This window comes from Lithobates pipiens, unplaced genomic scaffold (assembly GCF_037356315.1).
Source record: "Lithobates pipiens isolate NorthernLeopardFrog02 unplaced genomic scaffold, aLitPip1_a1.2 Scaffold_23, whole genome shotgun sequence".
Classification (NCBI taxonomy): domain Eukaryota; kingdom Metazoa; phylum Chordata; class Amphibia; order Anura; family Ranidae; genus Lithobates; species Lithobates pipiens.
The window spans coordinates 171895137-171921258 of NW_027507785.1; the positions used below are offsets into that span (position 1 = coordinate 171895137).

General features: G+C 39.1%; 1 protein-coding gene across 2 annotated transcripts in view; it reads left to right on the forward strand.

Moving 5' to 3' along the window:
- LOC143928026 (E-selectin-like) overlaps positions 1-26122 on the forward strand; it is a 360097-nt gene that overhangs the window by 89682 nt on the left and 244293 nt on the right. For both annotated transcript variants that reach the window (XM_077452609.1, XM_077452610.1), the window contains exon 2: positions 3315-3399. In XM_077452609.1, coding sequence (XP_077308735.1) covers positions 3315-3399 — 85 coding nt within the window. The remainder of the gene's footprint in view (positions 1-3314; positions 3400-26122) is intronic.

A 26122-nucleotide genomic window follows, 5' to 3' on the forward strand; every position in this document is an offset into this window, starting at 1 on the left:
GCACACCAAACTTTTCACATATTTATTTGTAAAACATTTTGAAAACCATTAATCATTTTCTTTCTACTTCACAATTATGTGCCACTTTGAGTTGATCTATTACATAAAATTCCAATAAAATAAATTTATGTTATTGGTTGTAACATGACAAAATGTGGAAAATGTCAAGGGGTATGAACACTATTTTGCTAATAGCTGTAAAGTAAAAAAAGAGCCTAGGGTGCAGATGCCTTCTGAACAGATTGGAAGCTAGTGTCAATTAGGGATGAGCTTCGTGTTCGAATCGAACATATGTTCGCACTCGAACATCGGCTGTTCGCCCGTTTGGCGAATTCCGAACGTTATGGGCCGTTTGCGCCAAATTCGTGTGGCGCTTACGGCCCACAATGCACTACGATGGTGCAGTGCATTGCTGGCTCATGATTGGCCAAGCATGCACTGTGACCCCGCATGCTTGGCCAATCACAGCGCCGGCAGCGAGGAGAGCCATGATTGGCCACAGGCAGGATGCCTGTGGCCAATCATAGCTCAGGCTGTGTAGTACACGCCCCACACTATATAAGGCCGCCAGCGCGGCGGCCTTGTGTAGTGTGTTGGCGTCTGTAGCAGTTAGTGGGTGTTCTGTGTACCTTCAACACAGTATACACCGATCGTTATCGGCCGATTTTTCGTTCTTGCTCTTCTGTAGTGGTTGTTGTCTGTGTGCCCTGACCGCAGTTTACACCGCTATATTCACCTATATAGCTAGCGATATATCTATCTTTTATAATAGAGCTTGCAGTCAGTGTTAGGAGATTGTGCGTGCTGTCTGCGTGCTCTGAACGCAGTATACACCGCTATATCCACCTATATAGCAAACTATCTTGCTCGTTTTAAATAGCTCTGAACCCAGTATACACCTAAGGCCCAATTTTTCTGCCCCTGTTTAACAGGGACATGTAATTACAATTCTTGATATAATATTTCACAGGAGGGCCCATTCCTGTGCCCACCCAGAGTAACTGTGAGGACTTATAGTGTTGTGGCACCAGCACCACAACCACCAAAGGTAAATTTTTCTACCACTGTTCAACAATGGCATGTAATTACAATTCTTGATATAATCGTTCACAGCAGGGCGCTCCAGCACCCACCAAGAGTCACTTTGAGGGCTTACAATGTTGTGGCAAAACCAACACCTTGTTCTGCCATTTCTGCAGAGCATATAGGGCAGGCCCCTACTTTCAAACATCCAACTTACAAACATCTCCTACTTGCAAACGGAAGGAGACAACAGCAAGTGAAATGAAAAAAGACGAACGGCAAAACAAATTATACAGGGGTAAAAACCCTTCCCTATGTTTTCCAAAAAGCTTAAAAATAGTTTTTTTGACTGGAGCTACACTTTAAATCTGTACCAGTTGAAAATTACAAACAGATTCAACTTAACACAACAAACCTACACAGTCCCTGTCTTGTTTGCACCGCCTGTATACTGCTGTTCTGAGTATATAGGGCCTGGGGGCCACACGTATTTCCTTTTTTTAATATGGGTACGGGGTTCCCCCTAATATGCGTACAACACCCAAAGGGGCTGGTAATGGCCAGTGAGGGCTACCCATGCCATTTTTCTCAATGATTTTCAACCATATTGCAGGAACCAGAAATAACATTAAAACCGCAAGCAGTTTTAAATGACGTTATTTCCGTTACATGTCATTTTGTGCAGGGACTGTTCTAAACACGGGAAACAAGTGGCACTTCACAGGCATACTACAGACACCCCCCAGGCACGATATTTAAAGGAATATTTCACTTTTTTTTTTCACTTTAATCGTCATTAAAATCAGTGCTCCCGCCAAAACGGCAATTTTTTAAAACATTTTAGGCATTGACCCATGTCCCCTGGGGCAGGAGCCAGGTCCCCAAACCCTTTTTAGGACAGTATCTTGCATATTAGCCTTTAAATTAGCACTTTTAATTTCGAACGTTTGAGTCCCATAGACTTCAATGGGGTTCTAACGTTCGTAGGAATTTGGGGTCCATTCGAAAGTTCTGGTGCGAACCAAACCGGGGGGTGTTCGGCTCATCCCTAGTGTCAATCATCTTTCACTCCCCCTAAACTGAATGAATGCACAACAAATACATATTTGATGTTCAATAAAGATTTATTGAGCTGTAAAACTGATTTTTGATATTTATATTTTAATATGAATTGCTCTGCAACTATTTTCTTTAAGCATGATATTTGCACATCAGCAATCAGGGCTGGCCGGACACAGACTAATGCCATACACTATACGAAAAATCGGCCGAACCCATTTTCGAAAAAACGAACATTCAGCCTTGAGCACAAACGATAATGCCATCATGTTTTTTCGGCTCAAAAACATCCAAAAGATTATCGATTGTGTGCCCATTAACTGTCCGAAAAAGAACGAACAGTCTAAATGACTGAATTTCGGCTGATATTTCGTATAGTATATGGCCAGCATTACACTCTAGAGAGCATACATCAGCAGAGTAATGCCGCGTAAACACACTAGGTCTGACGGGATCAGTCCGTCAGACAATCCGATCGTGTGCGGGCTAATCCGATCGTTTTTTGTTATAAAAATCCGATGGACCTAGAAATAGAACATGTTTCAAATCTGTCTGACGGACTCCATTCCTATCGGGAAAACCATTCGTCTGTATGCTGGTCCGACAGACCAAATACGGCGCAAGGGAAGCTATTGGCTACTGGCTATTGAACTTCCTTTTTTAGTCCCATCTTACGCCATCACGTTCAAAACGAACGGACTAAGTCTGTTCATGTGTGGCCAAGTCCGTTCGTTCGGAAGTCTGTCAGAACTCCGCTGAAAAGTCAGTCGGGAAAACCGTCGGACCTAGTCTGCCGGAAAGTCCGGTCGTGTGTACGCGGCATGATAGAAACCCCTCCCAAAGCACTTTCCCTGCAGATGCCAAAGAACAAGGAAAGATCATGTGACCACAAAGCAGCGCAGCAGGAATAAAGTAATTTGAGGATTAAAAAAATAAAAAAATACAGTGACATGATATTTATGATATATGTGTTATTATTATCCCCTCAATTGACCTAAGCTCAGCTCATGAAGCCGGTGCACACAAATGGGACCACCCAGCATTTTTAAAATGAATTTCACTGGATTCCAATCAATAAGGAGATATATTTGTGCTGTGAAAAAGTTGAAATGTAATGGACCCAAGTCAGCTTGTTAGTTCAGTTTTGTACTATGACACTATGAAACTTCTAGTTTGCTTTATATGTGTATGCATGAATAATATATTTAGTCTTATTTTGTTTTAATACACAGGGGCCAGCTGAAACTGATATTAGAAGTGCAGCTTCTGAGAAGTGGAAAGTTTTGAAGATATTAGTCTTTGCTGTTTTAATCTGTGGTAAGATTGAATAACAAGCTGTGTTCAAGGTGTTTCTTATTTGTTCTAAGCTAATAATGTAGAATTCCCAAATTTAAATTCCCACGTTGTCATAAATATTTAAATAATTCAGTTGAGAACAATCTCATAGTGCCATCATAAGGCAGCATAGGCAGTTGCCTTAAGATGCCAGGCCGGGGAAGGAGGGGTACGGTAAAATTCTTATCTCCAGCCACTTGCTGGAGATTCTGATTTTTATCTATGAATGCACGAAACTAATGCGCTCCACCTGGCTAATATTAAATGTGTAAAAAATACCTACAAAATATATATATGTGAACCTAAAAAATCCAAATACGTGTACATAAGTAGGAAGCCGCCAGCAAGAAATAGTGATCTCAACACCAAAAGAAATATAAAAATGCAAGAAATGCGGCGCTACCTAGAATAAAATACAATACTTAAACACATGTAGTGCAACAGTAAATTCACCTCACTAAAAGTGATAAATGTGCAATATTCAACCGTGAATATTATAGTATCCTGATAAAATAAAGTGTATAAATCTTCAAAACATCATGCATGAAATATTAACAAAATATTAAATGTGAAAATTGCTGAATAAATACTCTTATGAAAACAGTCCGAGAAATGACGGATAATAATGACAAATAAAAAGTAAAAAGTGCTTCTCTAATGAAGTCCATGCAATTAAATAGTGAGCATGTATCTCAGTTCATGCAAAATTAATAAAGTGTTCTCCAAATCCGTGACTGTCCACCGATCAACTTCAGTGCCCAATTTCAGTGCCACAACTCCGTGCACCCACTGTTTCCCCCAGCCTCTCACCTCAGAAATCAAATATATAAGCACTGCAACAAAACCGATATTCACTCGTCCTTAGCAGTCCAGCTCCAGCAGGATACCACTATATATATAGGAATAGTGTTTCTCCAATGTCTTCAAACAGGTGAAATTATCGTTCGTGGTACATAGGAAAGATAAGGGGAGGCTCTCATGGGTAGTAATCAATAGCAGCGTTTTAATAGATAAAATAAATCACTTACATAAAAGCAAATGACAGCAAACTTCGCAAGTACGAACGGAGCAGATGACAACAAACTACGCAAATACGAACGGAACTTCCGGTCTCGGCCGCGAACGGAAGTGATGAATGCAACACCAAAAAGCTCCCTCCCTGACGCGTTGCGTCACGACCTCGTGACTTTTTCAAAGGGTAAAGGGGGAATGGTGTTGACGGAGCTTATATACGATCAGCGCCGTCGTCATGGTAACCACGGCGGCGCCGTCGTATATGTAAACATAAAACAAAATCTTCAACAGCATATATTAAAATACTAGCTGCCATATTTACAATGCCAAACATATTGATATCTCAAAACATAAGTGCAATGTTAAAAAATATGTATAAAAATTAAACAAGAAACAAACATAAATCCTAGTATATATAAAAAACGGCGACATCTAGTGGTTAAACTTCAGATCTGTTCTTCTAATGATCCAAACATATTATACATATATAAAATATGTAAATATATATATATAAAATTCTATAAAGAATACCTTTTTCACATATATCACATAAAATACAATCAAAATAAAAATACAAATACCAAAAAATATGTATATCTGTATAGAAATATATATGTAAAAAATAATAAAAAATAGTAAAAATGTAGTCTCCCCAAATTGTTATTACCATTAATTGTAAAATGAGTACCGTCCCAATCTATCAGTGGGTGTAGAGAATAATGAAGTGTAATATTATGCATCCTTAAATATAAACAATCCTAAAAGAATATACAAAATATTGTTTTATAAAAAATGTATATATATATAAGGTGCAAGCTATATCTCATCGAGTGTTAAAAGAAGGGCTTATTAAAAATTGGAGATAAAACAATTGAGGTCAAATTCTACATTGTGACCTAAAGGTGTCAAAGTGCGGAGTTCATGTATCCACCGAGATTCGGCCTGACTAATTTTGATCACCTTGTTGTCGCCCCTCCAATGTGGTTTGTACTTCTGAATACCACAAATGATTAACGATGACGGATCTTTTTTATGGAATTTTGCGTAATGTCTCGACAAACTATGTTTGTCGAAACCTTTTTTAATATTCTGAACATGTTCTCTGAGTCTTTTCCATAACTGTCTTTTTGTCCTACCCACATACTGAATATGACATGGGCATTCCAAAAGATAAACAACCCCTTCACTGTGGCAAGTAATGAGATCATCTATCATATATTCTTTCTGAGTTACTGTGGATATAAACGACTTCTTTTTAGTTTTTTCATTTACATGTCTGCACGCATAGCACCTTTTACACGGGAAAAAGCCTTTTCCTTCAAAAAAAGAAAAAGGCCTTTTGGGAGGATCCAAGACATTTTTGGCCAGATTATCTCTCAAAGTGGGAGCTCTCCTGTACACAAACTTTGGTATTTCTGGTAAAATGTTTCCAAGGTGTCGATCCATTTTGATGATTTCCCAATGTTTTTTTATGATTTTCTCTATCTGTTTGTGCTGAATATTATAATCCATAATAATGGATACCATCTCTTGTTTTTCTGGATTCGTGATCTTATCCTGTATTAATTTCTCTCTATCTATTAGTGCCACACTTCTTATTTGATCCTCAATAAAGTCCGTATGATACCCCTTTTGAATAAATCTATCACCAATCAATTTTGCTTGCTCAAGAAACTTAGATTCATTGGAACAGTTACGTCTTAATCTAATTAATTGCCCTCTAGGTATATTATCCAGCCATCTACGATGATGGCAACTGTCCAGGGAAAGGTAACTGTTTCTGTCTACTGTTTTAAAATGGGTAAAAGTATTCAGTGAGTTTTCTTTCTTCTCGATCACTAAATCTAAAAAGGTTATTTTATCTTCATTAATATCCCATACCAATTTAATATTTTTATCGTTCGTATTAAGATTGAAACAGAAGTCATTGAGACTTTCTTTGTCTCCTGACCAGATCAAAATAAGGTCATCAATATATCTTTTATACAATATAACTTGTTTGGGCATATTTTTATATACGCTGGGGGCGTATTTGGCTCCCATTGCAATACCGCATATTTGTTTATAATAGCAGTTATTGAACCAAAAATAATTCGAATCTAACCCAAAACGTAAGCAATCAATAATAAACCTTCGTTGTTTGCACTTGAGACTACTTAAATTTCTTAAACCCCATTTAGTAGCTTCTACTGCCTCTTCATGGTTGATGATAGTATATAAAGAGGTCACATCAGCGGTAACTAGGTAGGTCGGACCATTGTGTAGTCTAATATCATTTAATAATTGGATCAAGTGCTTAGTATCCCTTAAAAATGATTTAGTCTCCTTTACTATAGGCTGTAGGAAGAAGTCAATATATTCTCCTAGTCTTGAGCAAACAGAATTAATTCCATTCACTATAGGCCTACCAGGCGGTTTTGTCTCATTCTTATGCATTTTGGGAATGGTGTAAATCACAGGTACCCTGCAAGTGTTGGGTACCAGATATTTAGCTTCTTTTTTATTTAACAAACCTTTATCTAACCCTTTATGTATAATTTTACTGAGTTCTTTTTTATATCGCAGGGTGGGATTATTATGTAACTTCAAATATGTATTTTCATCTCCTAACTGCCTATTTAATTCCTCATTATAGTCATCTTTGGACTGTATAACAATGGCTCCCCCCTTATCGGCTTGCCTTATGACAATGTCCTTCCTGGACTCAAGTTGTTTCAGACCTTTTCTGATGTCAACCGGATCATATATCTTCTTGGTCTTCAATTCTTGAATATCATTTACCACCATTCTTTTAAACACTTCAATATGACCTTCATTTCCCCCTGGTGGGTTGAAGAGAGATTTATTGCGTAGATTTGTATATTGTATACCATTCTGTTCAGGAAGCTTCGTTCCTCTTCCTATTCCAGAATCTGTTAGCATGTATTTCTTTATGTTCATGCTTCTTATAAATTTATTGATATCTACGTAAGTGTTAAATTTATTCCAATTTCTTTTTGGAGCAAATTTTAACCCTTTGTCTAATACTTTGATCTCTTCTTTTGTCAAAATTGCTCCACTTAAATTAATAATGCCCTCTCCTATCTTTCTCTTTTTCTTTTGTTTTTTAACTCCGGCTCTGCACCCTCTTCTCGTTTTTCGTTTCTTCCATTTCGTCTGTCTTGTTTTTCTGGAGATCTTCTGGGTGACTTGTTCCTTTGTGGGTCTTCTTTGTCCTTGTTTTTCTGATACTCTTGTTTTCTGGGGCTTCTGTTTTCCTTGGATATCGGAGAGCGCCTGTCTATTTTCCAAGGGGTCGCATTTTGATCGCGATACCGAGGAGGATCCCACCGAGGAGGATCTCGCCGACGTTGATCTAAAAAATTATAAGGTGTCTTTTCATATCTTTGTCTTTCAGACTGATGGTACTGACGTGTGGGGGTCCTATTATCATCATAATGTCTTTGATCATCATAATTCCTGAGTTGTTCGAACCTATTATAAGTAGGTACTACATAATAATCATTATGTGGTGATCTTTCTCTCTGTCTTGTTGGTTGATGGTAGTAATTTTGGGGAGACCTTTCTCTTTTATCATAATGGGGTATAAAACCTCGTTCTTCTTCTCTTCTTCTTTGATCTACATGTTGGTACCCAGTATAGTTCTCTTCCCGGTGCCTCCTTGGGGGAGAGGGAGATCTTCTCGCATGATATGGGGGTCTATGTGGTTTCCCTCTAAAATTATTATTATTATGGCCATTCCTTTTCCAGAAAGGTTTTTTCCAGTATTTGTGGTTCCCATTACATCCATATCTTTTATTCGGTGTATCCTGTCTACTGTGGGTGGGATGCGAGGGGGCCCCATCATCTATTTTCATTCTTATTTCTTCTTTGACCGGGGAACTGCTATTAGAGTTAATGACAGGTTCTTCTATTTTTTTCTGCCATTTGAATACCAAGTCGTCTTCAAAGTCCTTTATATCCCTTTGGTATTTTCTCTTTTTTCTTGCAGCTGTTTCATTATCCTTCTGTTCTAAGTCATTATTGAGTTGTTTAGATAATGTAATAAATTCTGGGAGATCTTTCAGTTTCGTGCATTCATTCATTTAATATCTCCTCTCCTAGTGCAGCACACCATGGATGTATTTAATTTTTTAAACGGCAGGACTATTAATGTAGATGAATTTTTTGAAAAACAGGAAACCAACAATACAGGGTCAATTGAAAATTCATTTAGAAAAATTGGTCATTTAATGGAAAAGAAAATTAATGCATGGTGGGACATTGTGACCCATGAAAAATATATTAAAGAAAAAATAGTCCCGAGAAGGCTTAGATGGGATGTTCCCATTAATGACGGTTTGTCAGATAAAGAGTCCGTAGATGAATGGTTCCATTTCTTTAATGACAAAGGTTTAGAATTGTTGAATTTTTTAATAAAACGTAAACAGAAAAAGATTAGGATGATAGATAAAATGGTGGGGGAGATAGGGATCAATCTCGAGCCACTGAAAGATCTCCCAGAATTTATTACATTATCTAAACAACTCAATAATGACTTAGAACAGAAGGATAATGAAACAGCTGCAAGAAAAAAGAGAAAATACCAAAGGGATATAAAGGACTTTGAAGACGACTTGGTATTCAAATGGCAGAAAAAAATAGAAGAACCTGTCATTAACTCTAATAGCAGTTCCCCGGTCAAAGAAGAAATAAGAACGAAAATAGATGATGGGGCCCCCTCGCATCCCACCCACAGTAGACAGGATACACCGAATAAAAGATATGGATGGAATGGGAACCACAAATACTGGAAAAAACCTTTCTGGAAAAGGAATGGCCATAATAATAATAATTTTAGAGGGAAACCACATAGACCCCCATATCATGCGAGAAGATCTCCTTCTCCCCCAAGGAGGCACCGGGAAGAGAACTATACTGGGTACCAACATGTAGATCAAAGAAGAAGAGAAGAAGAACGAGGTTTTATACCCCATTATGATAAAAGAGAAAGGTCTCCCCAAAATTACTACCATCAACCAACAAGACAGAGAGAAAGATCACCACATAATGATTATTATGTAGTACCTACTTATAATAGGTTCGAACAACTCAGGAATTATGATGATTAAAGACATTATGATGATAATAGGACCCCCACACGTCAGTACCATCAGTCTGAAAGACAAAGATATGAAAAGACACCTTATAATTTTTTAGATCAACGTCGGCGAGATCCTCCTCGGTGGGATCCTCCTCGGTATCGCGATCAAAATGCGACCCCTTGGAAAATAGACAGGCGCTCTCCGATATCCAAGGAAAACAGAAGCCCCAGAAAACAAGAGTATCAGAAAAACAAGGACAAAGAAGACCCACAAAGGAACAAGTCACCCAGAAGATCTCCAGAAAAACAAGACAGACGAAATGGAAGAAACGAAAAACGAGAAGAGGGTGCAGAGCCGGAGTTAAAAAACAAAAGAAAAAGAGAAAGATAGGAGAGGGCATTATTAATTTAAGTGGAGCAATTTTGACAAAAGAAGAGATCAAAGTATTAGACAAAGGGTTAAAATTTGCTCCAAAAAGAAATTGGAATAAATTTAACACTTACGTAGATATCAATAAATTTATAAGAAGCATGAACATAAAGAAATACATGCTAACAGATTCTGGAATAGGAAGAGGAACGAAGCTTCCTGAACAGAATGGTATACAATATACAAATCTACGCAATAAATCTCTCTTCAACCCACCAGGGGGAAATGAAGGTCATATTGAAGTGTTTAAAAGAATGGTGGTAAATGATATTCAAGAATTGAAGACCAAGAAGATATATGATCCGGTTGACATCAGAAAAGGTCTGAAACAACTTGAGTCCAGGAAGGACATTGTCATAAGGCAAGCCGATAAGGGGGGAGCCATTGTTATACAGTCCAAAGATGACTATAATGAGGAATTAAATAGGCAGTTAGGAGATGAAAATACATATTTGAAGTTACATAATAATCCCACCCTGCGATATAAAAAAGAACTCAGTAAAATTATACATAAAGGGTTAGATAAAGGTTTGTTAAATAAAAAAGAAGCTAAATATCTGGTACCCAACACTTGCAGGGTACCTGTGATTTACACCATTCCCAAAATACACAAGAATGAGACAAAACCGCCTGGTAGGCCTATAGTGAATGGAATTAATTCTGTTTGCTCAAGACTAGGAGAATATATTGACTTCTTCCTACAGCCTATAGTAAAGGAGACTAAATCATTTTTAAGGGATACTAAGCACTTGATCCAATTATTAAATGATATTAGACTACACAATGGTCCGACCTACCTAGTTACCGCTGATGTGACCTCTTTATATACTATCATCAACCATGAAGAGGCAGTAGAAGCTACTAAATGGGGTTTAAGAAATTTAAGTAGTCTCAAGTGCAAACAACGAAGGTTTATTATTGATTGCTTACGTTTTGGGTTAGATTCGAATTATTTTTGGTTCAATAACTGCTATTATAAACAAATATGCGGTATTGCAATGGGAGTCAAATACGCCCCCAGCGTAGCAAATTTGTATATGGCACAGTGGGAGGAAGAAATACTATATAAAAATATGCCCAAACAAGTTATATTGTATAAAAGATATATTGATGACCTTATTTTGATCTGGTCAGGAGACAAAGAAAGTCTCAATGACTTCTGTTTCAATCTTAATACGAACGATAAAAATATTAAATTGGTATGGGATATTAATGAAGATAAAATAACCTTTTTAGATTTAGTGATCGAGAAGAAAGAAAACTCACTGAATACTTTTACCCATTTTAAAACAGTAGACAGAAACAGTTACCTTTCCCTGGACAGTTGCCATCATCGTAGATGGCTGGATAATATACCTAGAGGGCAATTAATTAGATTAAGACGTAACTGTTCCAATGAATCTAAGTTTCTTGAGCAAGCAAAATTGATTGGTGATAGATTTATTCAAAAGGGGTATCATACGGACTTTATTGAGGATCAAATAAGAAGTGTGGCACTAATAGATAGAGAGAAATTAATACAGGATAAGATCACGAATCCAGAAAAACAAGAGATTTGTAAAAACATTTCAAGAATACTATGATAAACTATATAATATAGAAATACAGCAGGAAAATAAAAAAGAGGAAAGGGCAGAAAAAATTAGAAAATATATTAACGAAACAGCGTTACCAAGATTTCCTAAAGAAATAACTGAGAAATTGGAAGAAGAAATTACAACAGAAGAGATCCAACAGGCAATTGCCGAACTGGCCCTGGGAAAGAGCCCAGGACCAGACGGTTATACAACAAGGTTTTATAAACGGTTTCAAGAACTAATCATACCCATACTTAAAAAAACATATAATTCTATAACGAAAATACAGACCTTTGCACCACAGAGTACAGAAGCTCACATTGTATTAATCCCCAAACCAGAAAAAGATCATACATTAAGTAAAAATTACCGCCCGATCTCATTAACAAACATTGATATTAGATTATATTCAAAAATTATTTCTAATAGACTAACCCCTATTTTGCCAGAATATATAAAGCTAGATCAAACGGGTTTTACAAAGGGGCGGGAAACTAGGGATAATATAATGAAGACCTGTACTCTGTTGGAATATGCCCAGAGAGCCGCCATCCCGGCCTGCTTATTAACCATAGACGCTGAGAAAGCTTTCGATAGGGTGGGATGGCGGTTCTTAGAGGAGGCACTAATACAGTTAGGATTAGGCCCAAAAATGTTAGGCTGGATTATGGCATTATATGCCAATTCAAGAGCCAAGGTAAGAATAAACGGAATACTATCAGAATACATAAAGATATCGAACGGTACCCGCCAAGGTTGCCCCCTATCCCCTTTATTATACATAATAGTGATGGAACATCTAATCAATGCAATTCGGAAAAATAAAGATATACAAGGGATTAAAATTAAGGATAAAGATTACAAACTGGCCGTATATGCGGACGATCTGTTATTATATATAACAAATCCAATTATAACAATTCCTAATATAATAAAAGAATTAGACCGATTTGGGGAACTAAGTAATTTTAAGGTAAACTATGAGAAATCAGAAATGATGAACATCACAATAAAAGAAGAATTACAGATACTCCTGCAGGAGGATTTTCCGTTTAAATGGCAAAAAGAGGCAATCAAGTACTTGGGAGTTATGATTCCGAAGGATTTGAAACAAATACAAGAACTAAACCATAATATGATCATACGTAAAACAATAAAACAAATGCAAAAATATGAAAAAGTAACATATTCATGGTTGGGTAGAATAAATATAGTAAAAATGGAGATACTGCCAAAGATATTATACATATTCCAAACATTACCTATCGTTCCACCAAGGAAAATAATGATAGATTTAAGGAAAGCTATAAATAGCTTTGTATGGGCAAAAAAAAACTGCAGAATAAAAAGAGAAACACTAACCAGAACAAAAGAAGACGGAGGGCTCGCATTGCCCGATTTTGTAAAATATATGCAAGCTGCATCATTGGTTAGAATTATAAATTGGCAACACGATAAAGAAAAAAAACAATGGGTAACGTTGGAAGAGACAATTACGGGAATACAACTTAGATTTTTACCTTGGATAAAACCTGAATTAAGAACAAACAAAAAGGAAATGCCAATTTTCGTGAGAGCTACTCTAAAAATTTGGGATGCAATGCTTAAGAAAGGAAAGCTATCCTCCAGAACTGGACCATTGACTCCATTAATGTCCAACCCAGAATTTAAGCCAGCTTTGGAAGGGGCAAGTTATTTAATTTGGAATAAGATGGAGAATGTAAGACTAGTACAGATTCTGGAGGATGGAAAAATGCCAAGTTTAATTGATCTCGGATTGGAAGTTAAAAATGATTGGCTGCAATATTTTCAATTAGAAAAATTTATGGAGTTAAATAAAAATTTAATAATCAGACCATTAACTAAATTTGAACAAATAATATTAAAGGACCAAAACCATAAGAACAAATTATCTAAAATATATGAACTATTGCTACCCACGGGGGACATTAAAGACCTAATAGAAATTAGAAAATGGGAGGAAGAATTGGGAGAGACAAACTCAGAAAAAGAATGGAAAAAAATCTTAGGGATAATACATAAAACCTCAACGGCATTAAAACATCAGGAAAGAAACTATAAAGTGGCATTGAGATGGTATTGGAGCCCAGTTGCATTAAAAATAGTAAATAAAGGAAACACAGATAAGTGCTGGAGGTGTGGGATAGAAAAAGGAACACTGGAACATATTTGGTATAGATGTACAAAAGTGAGAAATTTTTGGTTAAAAATTTTTGAGATATACCAAAAAGTGACGGGAAAAGAACTAATCCCAGACGTAAAGGTAGCATTGTTTTCTCTCACTATAGATACACTGGATAGTATGAAAAATGGGATAATTCAACATATGACAACAGCAGCCAGAACAATAATAGCACGTAAATGGAAAGAAACAACTAGCCCAACAATAGTAGAATGGATATGCGAAATGAACGAAATATGTTTTTTGGAAAAACAAATAAGAGAAGAAGGCTATGTAAAAAACCAGATACCAATAGTGTGGAAGAAATGGGAAGAATTTCGGGCCTCAAAAGGAATGATAGAATATTTATAACCAAAAGAAAAGGGGAGGGAGGGAGAGGAAGGGAGAGGGGAAGGAGAAGGGGAGGATTATTGCTTTCTGTCTTTTTTTTTTATTTTTTTATTTTATTTTTTTTTTTTTCTATGTTGAGTAAAATGTTTTGTGTTTTGGGTATAATGTTGTATGATGTTGTTATAAATGGATATGTTTGGTCAATGTTTATTATAAAAATAATAAAGAATGGATTTGAAACAGAAAAACAAGAGATGGTATCCATTATTATGGATTATAATATTCAGCACAAACAGATAGAGAAAATCATAAAAAAACATTGGGAAATCATCAAAATGGATCGACACCTTGGAAACATTTTACCAGAAATACCAAAGTTTGTGTACAGGAGAGCTCCCACTTTGAGAGATAATCTGGCCAAAAATGTCTTGGATCCTCCCAAAAGGCCTTTTTCTTTTTTTGAAGGAAAAGGCTTTTTCCCGTGTAAAAGGTGCTATGCGTGCAGACATGTAAATGAAAAAACTAAAAAGAAGTTGTTTATATCCACAGTAACTCAGAAAGAATATATGATAGATGATCTCATTACTTGCCACAGTGAAGGGGTTGTTTATCTTTTGGAATGCCCATGTCATATTCAGTATGTGGGTAGGACAAAAAGACAGTTATGGAAAAGACTCAGAGAACATGTTCAGAATATTAAAAAAGGTTTCGACAAACATAGTTTGTCGAGACATTACGCAAAATTCCATAAAAAAGATCCGTCATCGTTAATCATTTGTGGTATTCAGAAGTACAAACCACATTGGAGGGGCGACAACAAGGTGATCAAAATTAGTCAGGCCGAATCTCGGTGGATACATGAACTCCGCACTTTGACACCTTTAGGTCACAATGTAGAATTTGACCTCAATTGTTTTATCTCCAATTTTTAATAAGCCCTTCTTTTAACACTCGATGAGATATAGCTTGCACCTTATATATATATACATTTTTTATAAAACAATATTTTGTATATTCTTTTAGGATTGTTTATATTTAAGGATGCATAATATTACACTTCATTATTCTCTACACCCACTGATAGATTGGGACGGTACTCATTTTACAATTAATGGTAATAACAATTTGGGGAGACTACATTTTTACTATTTTTTATTATTTTTTACATATATATTTCTATACAGATATACATATTTTTTGGTATTTGTATTTTTATTTTGATTGTATTTTATGTGATATAGATTAAAAAGGTATTCTTTATAGAATTTTATATATATATATTTACATATTTTATATATGTATAATATGTTTGGATCATTAGAAGAACAGATCTGAAGTTTAACCACTAGATGTCGCCGTTTTTTATATATACTAGGATTTATGTTTGTTTCTTGTTTAATTTTTATACATATTTTTTAACATTGCACTTATGTTTTGAGATATCAATATGTTTGGCATTGTAAATATGGCAGCTAGTATTTTAATATATGCTGTTGAAGATTTTGTTTTATGTTTACATATACGACGGCGCCGCCGTGGTTACCATGACGACGGCGCTGATCGTATATAAGCTCCGTCAACACCATTCCCCCTTTACCCTTTGAAAAAGTCACGAGGTCGTGACGCAACGCGTCAGGGAGGGAGCTTTTTGGTGTTGCATTCATCACTTCCGTTCGCGGCCGAGACCGGAAGTTCCGTTCGTATTTGCGTAGTTTGTTGTCATCTGCTCCGTTCGTACTTGCGAAGTTTGCTGTCATTTGCTTTTATGTAAGTGATTTATTTTATCTATTAAAACGCTGCTATTGATTACTACCCATGAGAGCCTCCCCTTATCTTTCCTATGTACCACGAACGATAATTTCACCTGTTTGAAGACATTAGAGAAACACTATTCCTATATATATAGTGGTATCCTGCTGGAGCTGGACTGCTAAGGACGAGTGAATATCGGTTTTGTTGCAGTGCTTATATATTTGATTTCTGAGGTGAGAGGCTGGGGGAAACAGTGGGTGCACGGAGTTGTGGCACTGAAATTGGGCACTGAAGTTGATCGGTGGACAGTCACGGATTTGGAGAACACTTTATTAATTTTGCATGAACTGAGATACATGCTCACTATTTAATTGCATGGACTTCATTAGAGAAGCACTTTTTACTTTTTATTTGTCATTATTATCTGTCATTTCTCGGACTGTTTTCATAAGAGTATTTATTCAGCAATTTTCACATTTAATATTTTGTTAATATTTCATGCATGATGTTTTGAAGATTTATACACTTTATTTTATCAGGATACTATAATATTCACGGTTGAATATTGCACATTTATCACTTTTAGTGAGGTGAATTTACTGTTGCACTACATGTGTTTGATTATTGTATTTTATTCTAGGTAGCGCCGCATTTCTTGCATTTTTTTATTTTTCTGATTTTTATCTACCCCTCGTGGTACCAGATACTCTATAAAGTGTAGAATACCATTCTTGAGGTGAAAAGCAGCAAGCACCACAAAGGACAAAGAGATTTGTGTGTAAAAACATATAAAGATGTGCAGCGCTAATGTATTGAAAATGGGATATATGGGAACCCTATTAAAAAGGCATCTTCATAGATCCTATTATACTGTATATATACCAACCTCTTGCTCTCACAGGCGGGAGTTGTCTGATTTCCCAGGCTGAGAGCACTGGCTGTCTGTCTCAGGTGAGTATAAATTGGCCCAGGGGAGAGGACCAAGTTCTGAACCAGACCATGGATTAGAGATAGAAAAAAGAAAGAACTGCACTAACCACAAATACCCAAATGTGAGTAGGGTATATATATGTGCCAGACCCACGATATGGGTCTTAGTGTCTTAATATCTCCAAGACCACCTCCAAAGTATAATGAAAACCATATACAAATAAGTGCAATTTAAATGCAAAAACAAACCATAAATACGTGTCAAGAGTGTGAGTTACCCCAAACACAGTATGAGTAAATCAAACTCAGTGCATATACCTCTAAAAATAAAGAATTAAAAAATAGAATAGAATATGAAAAAAATATTTGCAATTTTTTTACATAAATGAAATATCAAGAAAAAAAAAATTATATTTAGAGACACCCTATATAATGTCCATATAGTTATATGTCAAAAAAGATAATAATAAAATATCCATATAGTAAACAAGCACCAGTGAAGTAAAGCTTCAAGTGGAGTGCAGCAGTGAAGGACAAACTTCAAACAGCTGAGTTATAAGTACACAAAATGAAATCTTCTCCAAAGATGTATTGTGCTTTTCCCAACACCGAATGAGTGAATTGGCTTCTTACCAGATCCAAGCGACCCCCCGTTACAGAGGGTCACCACAGGCGACAATAGTCAAAGAGTATCCGGATAGCGATTCCTCCTCAAGCGATCCTGGATCTTTCACGCGGTAGGGTTATGGCTGTTATTCCACATATCACTCCCAACTCAACGTGGTATCACATAGGGAAAAAACATAGGCTCCAGATAGTGTAAAACCAAAAGACTTTAATTTGCAAAAACGGACGTATACACTTACATAAAAGACTTTAAAAGCAGGTTCAAAACAGAAGCGTGCACCGGCCGGATGCACGCCAACGCAGAGACCGACCGGTCCTTCCTGGTCCAAAAAGCACGAACACGACTGGGGTGACGTCGACACGTTCGCACCGCCCTACGCGTTTCGTAATAATTTACGTCGTCCAGGGGCACTTATTATCTTTTTTGACATATAACTATATGGACATTATATAGGGTGTCTCTAAATATAATTTTTTTTTCTTGATATTTCATTTATGTAAAAAAATTGCAAATATTTTTTTCATATTCTATTCTATTTTTTAATTCTTTATTTTTAGAGGTATATGCACTGAGTTTGATTTACTCATACTGTGTTTGGGGTAACTCACACTCTTGACACGTATTTATGGTTTGTTTTTGCATTTAAATTGCACTTATTTGTATATGGTTTTCATTATACTTTGGAGGTGGTCTTGGAGATATTAAGACACTAAGACCCATATCGTGGGTCTGGCACATATATATACCCTACTCACATTTGGGTATTTGTGGTTAGCGCAGTTCTTTCTTTTTTCTATTTCTGTTTGGTGTATTCTTGGTGTACATTTTGAATTGCAGCTTCCGTTCAATACCATTTGTATTCCGTAGCGCAGTTTTTTCCCCTTTTTTCGCTTCTCATGGATTAGAGATCCCTGAACGTATATGAAAGGAGATGTATAAACTCCAAACAGGACTTTTTCTGGCTCTCTCTGGGGCATTTAATGCTACAATATATATAATTTTTGGCCCCTCCCACTTCTCATAAACCACACCCCTTATGTAATCTGAAAAAATATTTGGCGTGGGTTCCCCCCTCCGAGGGGGGGGGGGTATGGATGGCGTGGTCTGGTATGGATTCCAAAGGGGAACCTCCTACGCCGAAAAAACGGCGTGGGGGTCCCCCCCAGATCCACACCAGACCCTTTTCCGAGCACGCTACCCTGCCGGCCAGGAAAGGGGGTGGGGACGAGCGGGCGCCCCCCCCCCTCCTGAGCCGTACCAGGCCGCGTGCCCTCAACATGGGGGGTGCCTTGGGGGAGGGGGGGCGTGCGGCCCCCCCACCCCAAAGCACCTTGTCCCCATGTTGATGAGGACAAGGGCCTCTTCCCGACAACCCTGGCCGTTGGTTGTCGGGGTCTGCGGGCGGGGGGCTTATCGGAATCCGGGAGCCCCCTTTAATAAGGGGCCCCGGATACCGCCCCCCCCACCCTATGTGAATGAGTATGGGGTACAATGTACCCCTACCCATTCACCTGTGAAAAAAAGTACAAAAAAAACACAACACAGGGTTAAAATATTTTATTGCACAGCTCCGGGGGTCTTCCGTCTTCGGGGGTCTTCTCGCCAGACTCCTCCGCTATCTTCTTGTAGCTCTTTTGCTAGCGGAGGAGCCCGGCTTTCTTCCTCCTTGCCGGCCTCTTCTTCCGACTTCGGGGGTCTTGTCCCCCTCTTCGGTTCTTCTGCCGGGCCACCGCGCCTTCTTATAGCTCTTTTACAGGCGGTGGCCCGGTCTTCTGTCGCTGTCGCCGTCGCCGCCGCCGCCGCCCGTTCTTCTTCTTCTTCTTCTTCTTCTCCAGGAGATGTTGACTCGACGCTCTCTCCGGCCGGAATGCCAGGGACGCGCTGCGCTGCCACTTATATAGGGACAATGGGGCGGTGTAACATGGGTTGATGTCACATGGGTTGGTCACATGGGTTGATGTCACATGGTGACAGTCCCAGCATCCTCCGGGACTGTGACATCGTAAGGGGGCGGGGTCACCATGTGACATCAACCCATGTGACCAACCCATGTGCCATCAACCCATGTGACACCGCCCCATTGTCCCTATATAAGTGGCAACGCAGCGCGTCCCTGGCATTCTGGCCGGAGAGATCGTCGAGTCAACATCTCCTGAAGAAGAAGAAGAAGAAGAACGGGCGGCAGCGACAGAAGACCGGGCCACCGCCTGTAAAAGAGCTATAAGAAGGCGCGGTGGCCCGGCAGAAGAACCGAAGAGGGGGACAAGACCCCCAAAGTCGGAAGAAGAGGCCGGCGGTGAGGAAGAAAGCCGGGCTCCTCCGCTAGCAAAAGAGCTACAAGAAGATAGCGGAGGAGTCCGGCGAGAAGACCCCCGAAGACGGAAGACCCCCGGAGCTGTGCAATAAAATATTTTAACCCTGTGTTGTGTTTTTTTTGTACTTTTTTTCACAGGTGAATGGGTAGGGGTACATTGTACCCCATACTCATTCACATAGGGTGGGGGGCCGGTATCCGGGGCCCCCTTATTAAAGGGGGCTCCCGGATTCCGATAAGCCCCCCGCCCGCAGACCCCGACAACCAACGGCCAGGGTTGTCGGGAAGAGGCCCTTGTCCTCATCAACATGGGGACAAGGTGCTTTGGGGTGGGGGAGGGGGCGCGGCGCCTGGGCGCCCCCTATGGGCGGGCCGCCACTGATTAAAACATGAACGCTGTCAGTAGATCAGTGAATGTGTCAGTAGGGCAGAGGTTGGCAAGACAGTGGATGGAGTCAGTCAGTAGAGCAGTGTTTCTCAACCTTTTTTCAGTCAAGACACCCTTTAAAGTCATGGACAGTCTTGAGGCACCCCATTCTAAAATGTAAAAAACAGTTCTAATAGTTTTACATAATGCAGAAACATCCACACGTAGACACCCAGCGTTAGAAGCTATTTATTCTTTCAAAGCAAATACACTTTTACACACTGGCACTAATTAGCATCCCTATGTTTCTCTTCTTCCTCAATTCTGTCAGCTAATGTGACCCCAGTTCTGAGGGAGAGGGACACAGAAAGGTCAAACAAGGATTCTGAGGAGGCAACAGATGACATCCTTATCAACTAATGTCATTGGCTGTTGGCCAGTGTCTATAAAGTCATAATGGTGCACAATGAAAACCTGTGGCTTTGTGTAACTAAAAGGTAGGCTTGATCCACCTGTTGGCCTGTATACAATTTTTGATACATTTTTAGCCATTTTGCAAAGGCACCCCTGAAGAAACCTCAAGGCCACCATGGTTGAAAAAATCAGAGCAATGGACGGTGTCACTAGGGCAGTGGTCTTTGTCAATAGGGCAGAAGACAGTGTCAGTAGAGCAGTGGATGGTGTACATAGGACAAAGATTTGTGTCAGTAGTTTATTATTTTTATTATTTAAATTTTTTTGTTATTTTTTACAATATTATTTTTATTACATTTTTTTAGGAGCCACATTGGTGGGCTTTGGTGATATAATGGGGATAGAAACAGACTCCTGATGTCTCATGTTTGAGACAGAGAAAGGGACTGAGGACAGAGATTTCGCAGTCCTTCTCTGTGGCCTCAGTTGCACAGTGAATGAATGGGTAGTGTTTTGTGCTGAGTGGCTTTCGGTTAATTCACAAACTGAAGCATAGTAAATAAAGGGGAACCGGGGAACATGCACTGCACGGGATTAGTTCTGATTTTAAGTGCTGAAAGCGGTACAATTATTTTGCATGGAAATTTGGCGTTTTATATTGTAGGCCTGCAATTCTTAGGAATAACTCTCTTAAATCTGTTCAAACAAGAGTCTAGTAGACATCCCGGGTATGACAAAATGTATATTAAATATAATATATAATGATAATAAATAATAATAAAAAATTATTCAATAATGTAATCAAATCCAAAAACACAGAAATTTGCTCATTTGCAGAATCATCGCTGTCATTAGATTTAGTGTTTGATGACGAATTTCCCCACAAATCGCTATCGCTCAATTCTGCAAGTGATTGTAATTTATTATCGCTGTTTTCTAGTTGGTCTAAAATCACTTTTAACATAAAGGGACAGTTTTTGGTTGCTATGGACAATCTCCAAATTTCAGGCAGAAAAAAAACAGTATTTATAATATAAAAGTGCATGCAGGGCACTGGACAGACCACTAGGGACAAAGGGGGTGTGTATTTTTGTATACAGTACTGTAATCTGTAAGATTACAGTACTGTATGTGTTTTGTGTGTTTTTACTTTTTTTACTTTTGTGTGTTTTTACTTTTTTGAATTTGGCATCGATCTCCGCTCCCGTGCGTCGTAATATCGCAGGTAACGGAGATCGGCGGCATTCGCCACTGTGTGAATCGAGCAGAGGACGGCTCGCTCACACAGCGTGGAGGACATCGCTGGATCCAGGGGACAAGGTAAGTAACCTCTCCCTGTATCCAGCGATGCGATCCCGAGTCTGGCTCGGGGATACCAGCCCAAGCCAGACTCGGGATCACTGCTAGGGAGGTTAAAGTGTGCTCAGGCACATACGGCACACCTTAATGCTAAGCACCCCAACCCTCTCCCCCTGATCAGCGTAGTCCTTTGACACTTCCTCTAGCTGGTACAGTGGCAGCAATTGATGGGCACAGTGGCTGCGTTTGGCACAGTGGCTGTTTGATGGTACAGTGGTGGCATTTGATGGGCACAGTGGCTGCGTTTGATGGGCACAGTGGCTGCGTTTGATGGCACAGTGAGGCTGCAATTGATGTTTTTTTTTTTTCAGAATTTTTTAGTTTGTTTGCGCTCCCTCAAAAAAAATTTGAGCGCCAGCCGCCACTGCAGCCTGGGATTCAGTCTCAAAGTCTCAAACAGGGTCTATTTATTAAGAATTTACCAGTGCATTCAATATATATTTGCCCAACATTCACATCATTCACATGCCACCATTTAGATACTCAGTTAGAAAGCACATGTTCCTGACATTCAGCAACATCTGCCTGGGAAAGGGTGTTTACTGTGACATTCATCCTATTTATTAAAGGGTGAATGTTACCTTCTCTGCACATTTACCTGACGATTACTGAACACATTTATAAATAAATAAAATCTGGAGGGGTTGGGATGCTGAATCATTGCATTGTGTAATTAATATGCAATGATTGCCTACTGAGAGTGTTGAACCTGTACTTTGAACACAGGTTCAGTACTTTTTTTTTTTTTAAAACTCCCAAAGCACTGATCCCCATAGACTTGTGCACAACGGAAAATTTTGTTTAGTTTCGATTCGTTGTCATTCGTAAAATACATAATTTCGTTCTGTTATATTCGTTATGTTACGTTAATACGTTTTCGGATAATTCGTTATTATTCGTAGAGTGTCGAATTCATTCGTTCGTATTCGTTGAAATTCGCTATTTATGTATGTATAGACATTCGTGATAATGATTCGTAGTTTGGAAAGTCGTTTGTTTGTCTTTTAACACACACAACGACAACGTCTCTTCTCTTCGGCTCAAATACAATACAACACCCTTCTCACTCAGTTCTCAGGAATGCACTTTGCCAGTAATCCATCCTCCGGCACAAAATTAATTAGCTGACTGGACTATAAGATTTACTTTGAGCTGACCTTTTGTTTCATTAGATCTTTAAAGAATTACCGAATCATGTCGAATTCATTCGAATTCATTCGTTATATTTCTTTCGTATTCGTTGTTATTCGTTATTTTTTTATTCGGACATTTGGATGCATCCGAATGTCCGAAAGATGCAAAATTCGGCCGAATTTCGATTCATTACGAAACGGATTGCACAAGTCTAATCCCCAATACTGAGGGGCACCAAACTCTTTGCTCCTTCTGATGCCCAGGGAAGGATGCCAACAACAGAATGTATTGGTAGATTAACCTGACAACTGTAAATATAAATGCAGCAGTGTTGCCAACCCTGATGACTTTTTTTTTACTGACAAAGCGTGAAAAAGTTACTGACAGAGCCCATTTTTTTACTGACAACCTAAAATATGACAGGATCTCCTACTATAAATGAAGACAATCAATATGTGAAGGCTTAATTCACTATTAACCATTTGACCTCCTGAATGTTTTTTCCTGACCAGGGCATTTTTTGCTATGTGGCACTGCACTACTTTAACTAGTAATTGGGTGATCATGCAACACTGTACCCAAACTAAATGTATATCCTTTTTTTCACTCAAACAGAGATTTGGTGGTATTTAATCACAACTGGGTTTTTTTATTTTTTGCGATATAAACTAAAAAAGACCAACATTTTTTGAAAAAAACACAATATTTCAAATTTCAAATGTCATCATAAATTTATTCCAAAATATATTCTACTATAATCCCAATAAGTGTATATTAACTGGTTTATCCTGCACCAGTCACTGTCAACCACGTCAGATTCTGATAATTCATGTTCCATCATTTGAGCTATTTCCCCATTGTGTTCCACCTGAACAGTATCAGAGCTGTCCTGGAGCCCTGCCAGGTCCAACACAGGGAGTCCTCGTGAGATTTCCAGGGACAACTCTGTGGCACTGCCTGTGGTTGCCATGGGAAAACCTTCATCATCAACATTTTCAGAAATACATTTCTCATTATCATTCCTGACTCTCATAAGCTGTCCCAGCTCATTACCAGCTTGAGCCTGTGGGATAATTATATCACTTTTTGCTTTATAAGACACTCTCTCACCCGCCGGGGTGGCTACACCGTCATCCTTGGAGACCTCAAGCTCAGACCCCATGAGCTCCTGGGAGGTCTCCAGAGAGAACCCTGTTGCACCTGTCATAGTCGCTAGGGGCAATTGCACATATCTCTCAGTGGTCACCCCTGACATATATACTTCAGTACTCTGCTGAATCAGTCCTGTCCTTTGCACAGAACAATTTTCCCTTTTAAACACCAACATAGAGGGAAATGTATGACCATTTTCCGAATTTTTAGTACACACCACATCATTAGGTTTAGCTTTAACCCTTGTCTCTCTGCTACAAAGGGTATTGCACAGAGACAATTCCTTAACAGCCCTCAAGCTTGCTACAGGTTCACCTTCAAACTATGCATTGCTACTAGACAGCGTAATTATTTGCATCAAGTCTCTAAAAACAGATTTTCTCACTGGACTTACTCCCACTTCACAGGGAATAGTCCCATGACCAGTCTCTCTCACATTTGTAACAGTCTTACCATCTCAGTTGACAGGTGTGGAAAGCTTCAATTGAGGGCGATGTCCCTTCTTTGCTGTGCTCTCACAAGCTAATGCCCCCACATGGACACGGGCAACATTGCATCCTTCTTGGATTTTCCAACATCCCCCGCAGACCAAACAGGTTTCCTGTTGCCAGGGCAAACAGCAGACCCACACACATGGTCATACCCCTGAAGGATGCTGGATACTGTGCCCTCTTCTCTGGGCTGACAACTTCACACAAGCAGCCATAACTTGAAACCACTGGTTTCTTGTGCTCTCCATCACCCCCTGCAGGCTGAACAAAATTTCCTTCACGGTTGCCAGGGGTGACAGCAGACACTTTTGCACAAACCTTTTCACTCAGAATTTGAGACTCGGTTGTAGCTCCACCTTTCTGCAAACAGACTTTCTCCGGTTGCTATGGGAGACCACATTCGCCCTGCTGAATTTTTCCAGTGCACTCTAGATTAGATTGCTCCCAGGAAATTGTTGTATTCATCTCGGTTATAACACATCCCTTGGTACACCTCTTGGTACTCTTTGTCAGAAACCATGAATCAGACCGAGACAGAAGTACAATTAAATCGCACTTGTTTATTAAATAAAAATAAAAAGGTAAATAGAGAAAGCATAGTCAAAGCATATCCAGAGTCCAGTAACCGGATAGAGTAGTCAGCCATGCCAGAGTTCAATAACCAGATCGGGTAATCAGCAAGGCCAGAGTCAGGGATCCAAGTAGAGCAACAGCAAGAAGGATAAGGAGCCAGAAAGGGATATCAGCAAGCCAGTCTTTAAACAGAACCACAGGAGATGGGTCCTTGTGATGTGACCAAGGCGAAGGCAGAGGTGAAGTGAGCTGGACAGCTTTAAGTAGGCATGTCAGACGAGCATGATCAGGAACAGCTGGTAACTGTGGAGAGAGATGAGAGCTGGCAATTAGCCAACAGCTGAGCAGCCAGCCAAGAGAAGGAAGGGCTAAGCCAGCCCTGAAACTCTTGCATCAGAAAAGGTTGCACCAATTCTACCCAGCAGATTCTGGGCAGCCCTTGGGAGGAAGCAATCATCGCAAATTCAGCCAAAAAGTCTTCAACATGTTCAGAAGGCAACATAAGCCGTATGAAGTCAGCTGTACGGATTTCTGCTTTGTTGCCATGGACAACTGCACCCATCTGCTCATTCTTTACACTTTGCAAGTGATGGCTTGCTTTCCTTTTTCCTTTGCTCCAGTGTGGCCAAGTGCATCTTGCACCAGTCTGGGGCTTGTTCTGTCAGTAACAACCCCTCCAGCCACAGGTTTCTGTCTCTCATTTCAGCAGACATTGCTTCCTTTTTTGCGTTTTGACCAACCCATCTCTGCAGTCAGGCCCACAACTCTTTTTAACACTTTTTGGAACTCTTCCGTCATGCCCGCATTCTCCACCACTTGTGGACTTGGGGGTTATTTAGCTTCAGTGTAGAGCTTACCAGAGAGCTGAGTCTATGCCAGATATGCAGTTTAAGGGCTTTTTTGGCCTATGTTTATTGAAGTAAAAGAAAAACAGTCCATCCAGGATTCCCATGC